We start from the raw sequence: 12,493 nt of genomic DNA, 5'->3' as shown, positions 1-12,493 counted from the left end.
AATGGTGCTTGTCTAGTAAAGTTACACCAAAGCTGAATCAATGTCACGCAAGATCACATAACTAATCATTTTACATCAACACAACAGCATAGCACAGTAGGCCTATAACTTTACTATTACACCAAAAACACCTAATTTGAGATTTTAGGATGGTTAGTTGAAGCTTCTTTTTCCCCCTTCTTCTCATGCACCAGGGCTGGATATATACTTTAATTCAAACAAAATACAAGGCTACTAGTTTAACACCATCTGCTGTAATTCACTCACAGAACAGTAATTCAAGGACATCTAAATTCATATTCCCATGAAACTCCCGAGAGGCGCAGCCGTCTAAGGCACCGCATCTTAGTGCTAGAGGCGTCACTACAGACCCTGGCTTGATTCCAGGCTGTATCACAACCGGCCTGTGATTGGGAGTCCCATAGGGCAGCGCACAATTGGCCCAGCGTTGTCCGGGTTAGGGGAAGGGTTGGGCCGTCATTGTAAATAAGAATTTGTTCTTAATTGACTTGCCTAGTTAAATAAAAAATGATTAGATCAAATGATTGGCATGCAGAGGCAGTTTGGACATTTCACTGGTATAACAAATAATGATAATTCAAGATTGACAGTGATGATGGCCTATTTTGTAATTAAGTATGTCTAACTTTGTGATTGAAGGTATTAAAAATATAACATTTTGAGAAAATGTGTGTGGGTATAGGGGCAGACGGAGGATCCATTTTACATTCAAGGATGAGGCATTCAATTGGAGGATGCATTATGCATATTTATAACGACATCGAAATATATTGTCTAGAATGATGTATTCAACAGGCTACATCTGTTGATACAAACTTTGATTGAGGAAATGATAACGTCAATTACATTTTCATTTTGTGTTCCCTTGACTATAATGGCACTACACCCACCGCTGCTGATTAGTGTAAGCACAATCTTACAAACAGAAATAATGTGAGGAAAACATTTTATTTACCAACAAATGGGAAAACATAAATACACACGGTAACCAGAAGAAGAAATCTTCCATCCCCTTTAATCCACAACTTTTATTTTTATCCTTGGAATTAATTGAATAGACCACATCTACTAGTGTTTAATGCTGAACTGGACCTGGTCCTCGAGGTTCTTGGGCATCTACATGGTCAGCTCCTGCAAAAAAGAAAAAGTGGTTTGTATTTTAGGAGGAGGTGTCAACATTGAATCTACAACTTTATTGTACAGATGGAAATGTGCCTGTCATCACCTCAGAACATAGCAATCAAAGGTAAAATGTCAATTACACCTGATATTACATTCACAACACAAGTGACAACCAATGAAATATTCTTACCATGATGGCATTAACAATGTCGTTGTTGTTGTTCTTGAGCGCTCGTATAGCCTTCACTCGAGATACGTTGGCTTGTGACATCACCAGCTCAATGTCCTTCACCTCCACGCCAGTCTCATCAACCTGCAAAGCATGATGGAACACAGAAGTGAATTGGGAGAAATAGCCAAATCCACATACTTTTGTGTGTATGTATATAAGTAGCTAGGTGAGACAATCACACATCACAGTCATTGTAAATAAATGCTTTCCTTGACCCTCACCTCTTCCTCTTCACTCTCCTCCTGTACGGTGGGTGTCTGTGTGTTCTCCTGGATGCTAGACATTCTGTCTTCTCCCTGGACCTTGAACTTCTCTGCTGCTGCCAGTTGAGCTTGTTGGGACAGGTCCTCAATCTGGAACAAACAGAAATTAACTTTCAGAAAACAGAACTGCAAGAATATTTCAAGCATATCTTGGTGTAATTCATAGAGAACTTAACATGCTTGTGAAATAAATGGCTTACAACAGCTTTAAAAAGGCATTTATAAACTATTAGAAAGTATAGCAGGTCCCATCTGAAATGAAAAGCTGCACTGTCAGAGCCAACCAAGATGAAAGTGATGAATGATTCTTCTAGCATTTCTGGTTACCACTTAAAATAGCATCACGTGCCTTGGCTTCCCCAAAGACAATGCACATGTCTGTTATAAAATGGCGTAGATTCCAACCTTAGCCTCTCCGAAAACGATGTATGTGTCGGAGGCGGAGCTCTTGTAGACGTCTGGCTTGGGGATGACAAACAGGATGTTCTTGGACTTCCTGATGGTAACCCTGGTTACGCCCGTCACCTGACGGAGGCCCAGCTTGGACATGGCCTGGTGTTGACAGAGAAGATTACTACATTTTTGTCCACAGAGAACTATAGTAGCTAATTAGATTGTCTGTAGGAAACACTGTCCACAGAGAACTATAGTAGCTAATCAGATTGTCTGTAGGAAACACTGTCCACAGAAAACTACAGTAGCTAATCAACAGATTGTCTGTAGGAAACACTGTCCAAAGGAAACTGAACTGAAAGTCATTACAACTGAAAAACAAGTGTTTTGACACTGAGTAAAAAAATTATTTCCCCATAGACTTAAAGTTATTAGGTCATTATTTCTTATGTTTGGGGAATGATGCTTTCATTATGATGGTACTTGTGTGTCGTATAGCAGCTCATTTTCAGCACCTCAGAGTAAAAAAAGTAATCCGATTAATAAAAATCATTAGAAGTAGCTGGTCCACAGAGAAAAAGTTGAGAACAGGGCTTTGAGGTATTCAAATGGGTTTTGGGGTAAAAAAAGTGATTGTTGTGGTACTTGTGGCCAATTCAATGTACTATAGGAACATGTGAATGAACATAACTGACCTTTCTAGCTTTCTTTTCACTTCTACTTTGTTTGGCTTTGCTGACTGGCTCCTCGTCGATCTCAGCTGCTGCAGCAAGCTGAGGAGAGAACAACAGGTTTTTAAAAATCACTTATTCTGTAAGTTGGACACATTTACCAGTAGGTTGTCATTTATCGTCATGACTCACGTACTAGAGGCACCTCTGCAGAGGGGTCACTAGCTGGCACAACCACAAAGTCATAAAATCTGATTTTAAACCTAACCTTAACCACACTAAACCCGAAATTAAGACCAAAACATTACTTTTTCGATAGCCAATTTAGACTTTGAAGCTGGCCCATCTAGCGGAAATTGCTCAGTTCAAATCAAATGTTGTCATTTGTCACATGCACCGAATACAACCCCCCTCGACTTGACCCCCTGGGTGTAGGGGAGCAGCACCCCCTGGTGGCCAATGGCCATACTGTACCTGTGCCTGCTGTGTCTGTGTTGAGTCCTGCTCCTCCAAGTCTGGTACGGAGTCATCACTGTCAGAATCTGTGCCAGACCCTAGACACCACCAGATACATTCCATTAGAAAATGTAACATCTCACAACATATCACAGAATCAGTTCTTTAGTATAACATAAACAAAACAATTTACGTAAGCAGAAAAGGCATCTATAAGGGAACGTAATTATGTGGTAATATAAAGAGTCAACCTGGTTACAAACACATCAAAATACATTTATAAACTTCCCCGGGACAGTTGCAGGAGATTAGTTCGGGAAACGCTGCACAAATACAGAGGTCTCACTGATTTGAAAATGAGGCCGCGAGAGAAACTGAAATAAAATACATTGCGCTTGGTTCATAGAACTGCGGTTACGTCAGTAACCTCCGATGGCCACTAGGCATGGTTGTAATAAACAGAGCGTTTTCTGTTTTCTTCCGAAAAACATGGCTCTGTTTTGAACGGTTTAAGCTACAAAATATTATGACCCCATCAATGAAAGATGAGACTCTCAGGAACCCGGACACGTCTTCTGTTTCCTTCTACAATGCCCAAAAGCGGCAGGACACAGAACAGAGTGGACAAGACCAGGCACTTAATCAGACTGGGGGGAAAAAAGACCATCAATGACATTATTTTCTACACCAATCATACAAAACGTCCTATTTCCTTTCTGATGCATTTCGCTTCAAACTATACTTCCTTCAAATTGAAGTACTGTCAATAATTATATCAGACTGATACGTAATAAACGGTCATAGCCCTAATAAAATGAAATTATATAAAAATGGGGTTGCTGGACGAAAAAAACTGTTTGAGGTTGGCCCCTGGGTGTAGGAGAACACCACCCCCTGGTGGCACCTGGGTGTAGGGAAACAACTCAAATACACATTTTGCCATTGGTCAGGTTTTGGTCAGCACTAAATAGTTGCTACTACAGAAGCCAAGCAAAGGGTGGATTTTCTAGAGTGAGGATGAACCAAACATAGACTGTAGGTATAAAAGGTAGTTAAGACAACCATTCACATAAGCATTAATACATCCCACTACGACAGAAAGTGTGGTCTGAGGAAAAATAAAAAAAATTATATATATATTTTTTTAAATTCAGCATAAGAGACCCTCACAAAGTCAGAATTGTCTATATTTTATCGGCTATAAAAAAAAATATATATATAATCCTGTTTGTACAATGTCAGTGACTGAACAAAGCCTTACATTTTACCCCGATGTATTCAATGAAGAAACTTCACCTATAGAAATGACCGGACCCTAAATGATGCAAACTAATATTGTTAGTGACACTTTAAAATTGCCATGCGAAGCAGGCCAATGTGGATTCATTATACCCTTCTTGTTGTTGACCACAATGGGCTCTGGATCTGGTGGGGGAATCAGTAGTGCTGGGCGATATGGACTAAATATTATAGCACGGTATTTATAAAAAATAAAAATTGACAGTATTTTTAGTTTTTGAATAATAAAAGTTGTACATGTGCTTTATGAGTAGTGAGTGATCCCAGGGTTCTTTATGAGTAGTGAGTTATCCTAAAATGTGGCGACACATACATTCTAAGTGATTTCGATGAGTCTTTCTCCATTCTGATTATTTTATACTGTTCAATTCAACCAAAAGGAATTTCAGCACTTTCATAATTTCTGCATTTCCTGCACTCAATTGCAGCGGTGGAAAAAGTACCCAATTGTCATACTTGAGTAAAAGTAAAGAATCGTTAACAGAAAATTAGTACTTGAGTTAAAGTCTAAAAAGCATGGTTTAAAATATACTTAAGTATCAAAAGTTAAATTGATAAAAATGTACTTAATTTCTAATTCCTTATATTAAGCAAACCATTTTCTTGTTTATTTATTTATGGATAGCCAGGGGCACACGCCAACACAATTTACAAACAAAGCATGTGTTTAGTGAGACCTCCAGATCAGAGGCAATAGATGACCAGGGATGTTCTCTTGACAAGTGCGTAATTGGACTATTTTCCTATCCTGCTATGCATTCAAAATGTAACGAGTAGTTTTAGGTATCAGGGAAGATGCATGGAGTAAAAAGTACAGTTTCCTTAGGAATGTAGTGAAGTAAAAGTTGCCCCCAATTTTTTTTTTGTAAAGTACTTTAAAGTATTTTTACACCTCTGCTCAATTGAGAATTTCCACACTACCACGTAGGGCTGCACGACATGGGCAAATAATCTAGGACTTATTTTTAACCAAATGTTGCAATTGCGATTTTACTTTGCGAATTAGAGCAAAACTGTTGGAATCATGGAAATAGAGTGACTATTCTAATTCTATAGTTAGAATACAATAGTGGGCACTTTAATACAGTGTTGTTTGAGATGACAATGAATTAAAATTGCCAGGGAGGAGTTATTGCGACAGGGTAGGAGCTAAAGTGTTGATAAGTGTTTCCGAGGGGACCCTATAAGCTCTGGCTACATTGCATGTTTTCTCTTAGCTACTTCCTGTAGCTAACATTTGCTTTGCATTTTCCTATTTGATTTAGAAGATACTGTTGCACAAACATGCTGATTCAAGTCTACACCATCACTGGTATTAATCAGGCTGTATTAGCTTGCTACGTTTGCTCTTACTCAGTACATTTATTAGCTAGCTAGCTATTAGTGGCTAACAATTAGCGTCTCACAAGATTTAGGGCAAGTCGCTAAGAAAATAAACTTGCTGTTTGCTGATGTAAGAAACACAAACTAAGTGTCATTATAGAACTCTAGTGGATTTATATTAAGAAGCAAATAGAAAACAGCATTGTTGCATGTGCTGCATTGGCCATGCAGACTAAACGCAAGTGTCCCGTGGATGAGGAACATCAAATGCGCCCCTTGAGTGACAGGGGTGTGGCTAGGTCTATGTGGAAAGTGGCACGGAGAGAAAGAGCGGAGAGAGATGACTCAAGTAAACTATACAAATTGACATTACACTTGGCGTATCACATTTAACAAACAAAAACATTAAAATACCGGTATAGAAGGTAAGTATATCATAAAATACAGTATACCGCCCAGCCCTAGGGTTCAGTGATAAAGATGGAGGTGACGGGAGGGAGACTCCACTGGTGTGGGTCGACGGGGGAATACGGGTGAGCCGCCGCCGGGTTCGTCTAGTGGAATCAGAGGGGTGACATGGACAGGTGACAGCCTGGGAAAAGACGCTTGAGGTGCTGGTGGTTTAGGAGGGACAAACACCACACCAGCGGGGGCAGTAAGGAGTTTCCTTATCAAATGGAGATTGAGGAAACTGGAGTAGTGGTGGGAATATTTTCAAAAGCAGGAGGCTCAGTAGCAGAAGCTTGGAGAGAGGCAACAGCAGGCATATCAACCTGCTTCTCAGCTGGTTCTTCAGCAGCCACGTCTACGGACACCTCTTCAGCTCTGTCGTCAACTGCTGCAGACTCACAGGGCAGTTCATTCTTCACAACAGAAGCCTCAGCAGATACAGCTCTAGCCTTATGCACCTGGTCCTTCGCTTGACCTTCCGGGGCAAAGCAGTGGAGAATGACATAGGTGCAGGAGCAGCATGTTCGCAAAACACTTTGAAAAGAGAAAGGGCAGGCTTTAACAGGCGACGTAGCCAATGGAACAGCCGTCACTTCTGACAATGAGACCTGAACTGGAAAGGCAGTAGGTTTAGTGGTTGTGGAATTCTCTGGATGGACAACTTCAGCCTTGGAGGCTACTACAGCTATGGCAGGAGGTGCTGGGGAAAAGAGGACAGCGTCTTCAGTTAGGAGGGTGGCGGCAGTGACATCCACTTGCTGAACGTACGAGGCGGCAGTGACATCCACTTGCTGAACGTACGAGGCAGAGGATAGTTCCGGTGAGGATAGGAATAGCAGGGGGTTTGTGAATGTGTGAAGCTGCTCCAGTGGTGTCTGGGGCCCTCTCAGACATGGTGGGAGGCAATGGTCTGGCATTAACTGGGGCAGCGGGGTTAGAGTTGGCTGGTAGTAGAGCGTCAGGTAACAGCGCAATATTGTTAGATTCAGTTAGCAGCGTCAGCCAGAGGGACAGGTTTAGAAGAACATTAGACCTAGTAAACCTCTCAGTATTCCCTGGCTCCCCGGATTTTATTACCTTGGGTTGTGGGGTGGCCTGGTCCTTGCCACCAAAATGAGAGCCGACAGGGGGCGAAGCCAAGTGTGAAGAGGGGGTAGTGGAGGAGCAGTAAAGAATGGCGAGAGACTTAGGAGGTAGGGTTGGTTGGAGATGGGCGCTTGGTGTCGAAAGAAGGCACAGCTTTGGGCGAAGAGGACAGAGGAGGCGTGGTCCCACTAAGTCTTGTTAGTTTAGGGGGCTAGGGTGTCTGGTAGAAGAGCACAGGGTAAAGGAGTAGAGCACCTTGGAAGCAGAGTCTAAAGGGAAGACAGGATGTCAGTTGGATTTGGACGACAGTGACAATGTCATAAGAGAATGTTGAATGTTCGCCCTAGTAGACTAACAGCAGCTAACAGGAATCCATAATCAATTCAAAATGTCAAGGACAAAATCCGACTAGTTGGTGCAAAAACATTGTCACACTATACAGCGATTGACAACATCATAAGAGAATGTTCAATCTCAAGAACTACAACATTCACATTTAGCAGATGTAGAGTCAGAGCTAGTAAGGGGGGCAAAGTTAAGTGTGTGTGTTAGTTCACAAAAGGCTTTTGGAGGAGGAGTGGCAAAGGGAGTGGTTTCTGTGGCAACGCATATTAGATGCACTTAACTCACATACAACAGTAAAAAAAAAGCACAGGCAAAAAACATGGAGGTACATACAGATTATTGTGCAACGCAAACTACTAAGCAAACTACTAGCAAGGACAACCAGCTTCTAAAAAAAAAAGTGTTATACATTTCCTAAAAGACAGACCCACAGCAGCCACAGTACACTAGTCAAAACTTCTCTGTGCCAGACAGGAAAAAACCTGACTGATGGTTGAGGTGATTTACAAAGGGGTACGTGTCATTCAATACATTTAGAAATTGTGTAGTTGGTGATCATTGAAAGTCCCAAGTTTAGACCGAAAAAGGTGACCCTTTCAGAAAGAACATTGCTGATTCCTTAGTGCTAAAGGGGAAACGCCTCTTAAACATTTTAACCAACCAAATTGGCATAAGAAAAGCACCTAGAGGGACAGTTTTCATTAAGTTGTAATAAATATAACCCACCTGAATGAATAGCAAATGACCTGGAATGACCATTAACATCATTAGTCTGGACCTTCACCTTGGGTTCCTCGCTCTGACTGGCCTTTTCGTTTTGTTGGACTGCAACGCTCACAACCTCAGGGGCTTTAACCACTTCAGGTGGCGTCAGATATTCTGAAGCAGTTTCTTGCTCTTCCATGGTGGCTTCAGGAACTGGCACTACTTGCCTAGCTTGTTCTTCAACAGCAACCTTTGGCACATCTTCCTCAGCGGTCCCTCCGTCTTCCTCTGGCACAGCAGTAGGTTGGTCTTGGGTTGATGGTTCTTCTTTAACAGGGCTTACAATCTCTTCTTCATTCAGCTTGTCCTTAACCTTCTCAGTGTAATCTTGAACTGCTTCGGCAGCTACAGTGGGGTTTGGATCAGCCATTTCCTTGGTAACCTCAAGTAGTGAAACTGGTTTGTCAATACAACTCCCATCGACTCTCAACACTGGGAATCCAGGAAAAGAGTAGGAGTAGAAAGGGGAAGTAGAAAGAGTAGGGGGGAGTCACAGCGACATTAAAAGCTGCAACCCATGGTGGGAAACATTTTTTTTTTTTTTATGTAAAGTGGGATACTGTTCCAAACGATGGAGTGAGAGTCTCTCTCCTTAAGAATACCCATATGGGAATCAAAACTGGGGCTGAATTTAGTCCAAATTCATCTTAACAAGAAATTGGAGAAACCAATACTCCTGTTGACAACAACAACTCCTGAAACATGTACTAATGGAACTACAATACATGTACTGTTTCTACACACAGAAGAACGGTAAAATGTAGACCACCAAGTTGTGCCCAATGTTAGTCTAGTCGGTGACAGTATAAACCATGAGTCTTTGTGAGAGTGTTTGTGACAGAGATAATGAATATTTTGTATTCCCCTACCAGTCTTATCATGCAGTGCCCCGCATTCAAGTGAAACACCTTGGGACCCATCATCTTTCAGTACACAGACTGAAGAAACAAGCACTAAATATAGGGTCACTTAGGCTTATCGTTCAAAAGATGTGATAACTACTCATCGTAAGGGAAGAAAGTGAAGGAGGAAATTAAACGAACATGCTTTACCTTGTGTAATATTTCAGCTAGATCAGCCAGAAAGTGTACGGAAAGTAAGATTGATGAAAGATGTAGCTGAATGTAGAGCAGTTGAGGAACCTTTGAGTTGTGCATTTTTATTTAGCATGAACAAGTCCAGTAGATTGGTGATTCACAAGCCATTTTACAATAAATATTACAGATTATATTTAACATTAGGCCTACACTATTGTGAATGGATAATGACCACTGGTAATCCAAGTATATAGCACATTGTCCATTGAAAATAAAAATAATCCAGTAATTTAGCAAATATTTCTTACCGGTAAATTTAATAGCTCAGATTCTGAAAACTGTAATTCGTGAGGACATCACTATGCTTTCTCATTGCCTTTTTGAATAGGTATTCGCCACAGACATTTTGCAGTCTGTTTTTTGGAGACAGATTATGTTCCATGCAAGACACCACAAGAAAAAGTATCATGGTGTATTAGTTTGTCCATTACACCCCAGTCCCAAGACAAAACTCATACAGTGCAGGTGAGTACAGTACAAAGAAACCTCATAAAGTATAGGTGAGTACACTAGATGTTTAAGAGTCCAGGAAACCAAAACAAACCCTGTTGGATTCTATGTTAGAGTTTACGTGAGATTACACACACAAGGTTTGGTCTAGTATGAGCAGAGTAAAGAAATGCCATATTAAGAAAAGAGAAACCGATTGTTTAGTAATTTTGCTGTTGAGTTCCTGGACCCCATATGTGGAAAAACACATCATGCCAGGTCAAGAGACAGCCTCGAGGACTGCACAGACACATTGAGAAATATAAATAAGATACTAACCAGTGTCTGCCTGTGACTGTTGCAGCTCCATTGCTGGGACTGTCTCTGTGGTGGTTTCACCTGGCATGTCTGTCAACAAAAACATTGAGTCAATTTGGTTGTGTAGTTTCACAAATAACAAGAAACAAAATGTGTGGTCGACCACCACCAACCCTTCTAATCAAGACAAAAACCTAGCATCCACACAAAATTATTGGTCAATTTAAACAAACATAAGCAATTTAGAGGTTATTGGCTAGGCTTGCACAGACAGCTATGTGGAAAGCCAGGCAGGTAACGTTAGTCATTCAATAGTCATTCAATAGCAAAACCTCTGGTCAGAGTAAAGGGTGTAATAATGTCTAAATGTGACTGAAATGGGTAACAGGTTTGGCTAAGGTGTGTTTGGATGGGCCAAGACATGACAAGCTGTGAAATATGGAACAACTAATCGGTGTAACTTGAGCTACAGTACAAGTAACTGTGTCATACATGAACACGATATGACACTGCAGAAGTAATAACTAAAAAGGTTAACTACAGTAACTTGAGGTCTTCTAAATGAAAATTGTTAGAACTGCCTGGAATATAACCTAGAATTTCATGATGCAATACAAGGTATGGGGCATACTGCTGATTTAGCTAGCTAACGTTAGCTATCCAACTGGCTTGTTAACAAGTTGACTTGTTTGCTTGCTAGTTAGCTATCCCACTTTATTCACACACTCTTGTTGCACATTTAAGTAGATGGCCATCTCACACCCTATGGAATGTTTAATAGTGTATTATGTACAAATGTTATTTGGAAACTAACTAAAAGAGACACAGCTAGCTCACGTTGGTTTCGAGACAAGAGACTGGCGTTGTTAGTTAGCTTGCTAGCGAAATCATACGAGATGATAACCATAAAATGTGAATTCCTCAGTAATACCAAACTTAAAAATACCTATTTACGATAACTAACACATATAGTGGCACACAATTCTAAGTTAGATGTCGACAGATTGTCACGAGAAATACTTACTGTGATAGGAGTGTAGAGCTAAGATGGGTGTAAAAAAGAACTACAAGTACCAGAACGCCTGGCTGCAAGAAATAACTGACTCAACTTCCGGATTTATGCAAATAACCCTCTTGGAATTAGAATACAGCGACAAACTACGGTTGGGTATAGTTTGTGGAACGTTCCAACAGGAATCGGTTCAATTTTTTTTGTAAATAACAAGGTTGTCAACAAATAACGCATATAAAGTTGTATAGCGGAAGAATAAGATACCAGGTAGGGAGTGGGCGATTTCATTAAGTTTTTCACTTACCACTTTATTCTGGAAAATGTCTGTCCTCACTATGTTAGCCTATGGACAAACATTAAGAATAAGCTACGTGGTGAGTTGATGCCTATTCGTCAGCTAGTTGAATTGATCATGCGTTGTTTGTTGGCAACAATGTAATTTATGAAGTTTTTGGAACCAGATTCCTGTTGGAATGTTCCACAAATTATACCCACCCACAAACGATTACCCTAATATCGGTTTAACCCAGAATTAAAGTATTGTGTAATTGGTCAGTACCATTTATGTTTACATAGTTTCAGCAGGAGAGGCGGCTCATAATAATGGCTGGAAACCATGTTTGATGTAGTTTATATCATTCCACAGATTCCGCTCCAGCGATTACCACGAGCCCGTCCTCACCAATCACCTCCTGTGGTAGTTTGTCCACAAGAGATTAACCTTAAACTAACTTTAGATTCAAGTGTTTGTAATAACGTTTGTCTGGTAAGATTCATTACGAGGTGGGCCCTTGAAAGAAAGTCAAAAGGGCTTGAGCCCTTGCTGCACCAGGTTGTGGAACCTTTGGGCCCCATGGCTGGCTACCACCTTGCCTAAATCAGACTGTGATACCAGTTCTTGGTATACATGTCTGAAACAAAGCATTGCAAAAACTTGGAAAGTCCCCGACAAGCCAAAATGTTGAATACAATTCCATTTTAACTTACTCTAACAGTTTTCTGAGCGTTTGATCCTTTAACTAGTTGAAATTTGAGAAAAAATAGACACAGTTAAGTATTATTGACGCTATTTTTTTAGAGCACCGGGACTGCCGTTGAAATTTCAATCACCTGACATTTGGCAAAACCATGTAAACGCCTGCAAGACTGATTAGTATGCATGTATTGCATGCATATACTTCCATATTGTGCATGTGCCTTAGGTCATGAGC

General features: G+C 40.7%; 1 protein-coding gene across 2 annotated transcripts; it reads right to left on the bottom strand.

Moving 5' to 3' along the window:
- Positions 1-950: 950 nt before the first annotated feature.
- On the bottom strand, positions 951-11,412 carry LOC139557752 (nascent polypeptide-associated complex subunit alpha-like). Of its 2 annotated transcripts, XM_071372909.1 has the most exons (9): positions 11,295-11,412; positions 10,292-10,360; positions 8,388-8,858; positions 3,177-3,256; positions 2,727-2,804; positions 2,044-2,190; positions 1,597-1,728; positions 1,334-1,456; positions 951-1,152 (listed from the first exon to the last, which is right to left on the bottom strand). In XM_071372909.1, exons 2-9 carry the CDS (start codon positions 10,356-10,358, stop codon positions 1,138-1,140), a joined length of 1,113 nt encoding a protein of 370 aa, XP_071229010.1. In that variant the 5' UTR covers positions 10,359-10,360; positions 11,295-11,412; the 3' UTR covers positions 951-1,137. The 2 variants fall into 2 exon arrangements, with proteins under 2 accessions (XP_071229010.1, XP_071229011.1); XM_071372910.1 differs by lacking the exon at positions 8,388-8,858 and having other exon boundaries at positions 11,295-11,408.
- Positions 11,413-12,493: the final 1,081 nt, after the last annotated feature.

The sequence above is a fragment of the Salvelinus alpinus genome, chromosome 28, assembly GCF_045679555.1.
Source record: "Salvelinus alpinus chromosome 28, SLU_Salpinus.1, whole genome shotgun sequence".
In the NCBI taxonomy this organism is placed as follows: Eukaryota; Metazoa; Chordata; class Actinopteri; order Salmoniformes; family Salmonidae; genus Salvelinus; species Salvelinus alpinus.
Note: the sequence above shows the minus strand (reverse complement) of the source record. Positions and strands in the feature narration are given on the sequence as shown.

Excerpts from the sequence above, each read along its gene's own strand:
- LOC139557752 (XM_071372909.1), bottom strand. The coding sequence starts at position 10,358 with ATGCCAGGTGAAACCACCACAGAGACAGTCCCAGCAATGGAGCTGCAA. Across the intron at positions 8,859-10,291 it reads ACAGTCACAGGCAGACACTG|TGTTGAGAGTCGATGGGAGT; the intron begins GTTAGTATCTTA and ends CTGGATTCCCAG. Across the intron at positions 2,191-2,726 it reads GTGAAAAGAAAGCTAGAAAG|GCCATGTCCAAGCTGGGCCT; the intron begins GTCAGTTATGTT and ends TGTCAACACCAG.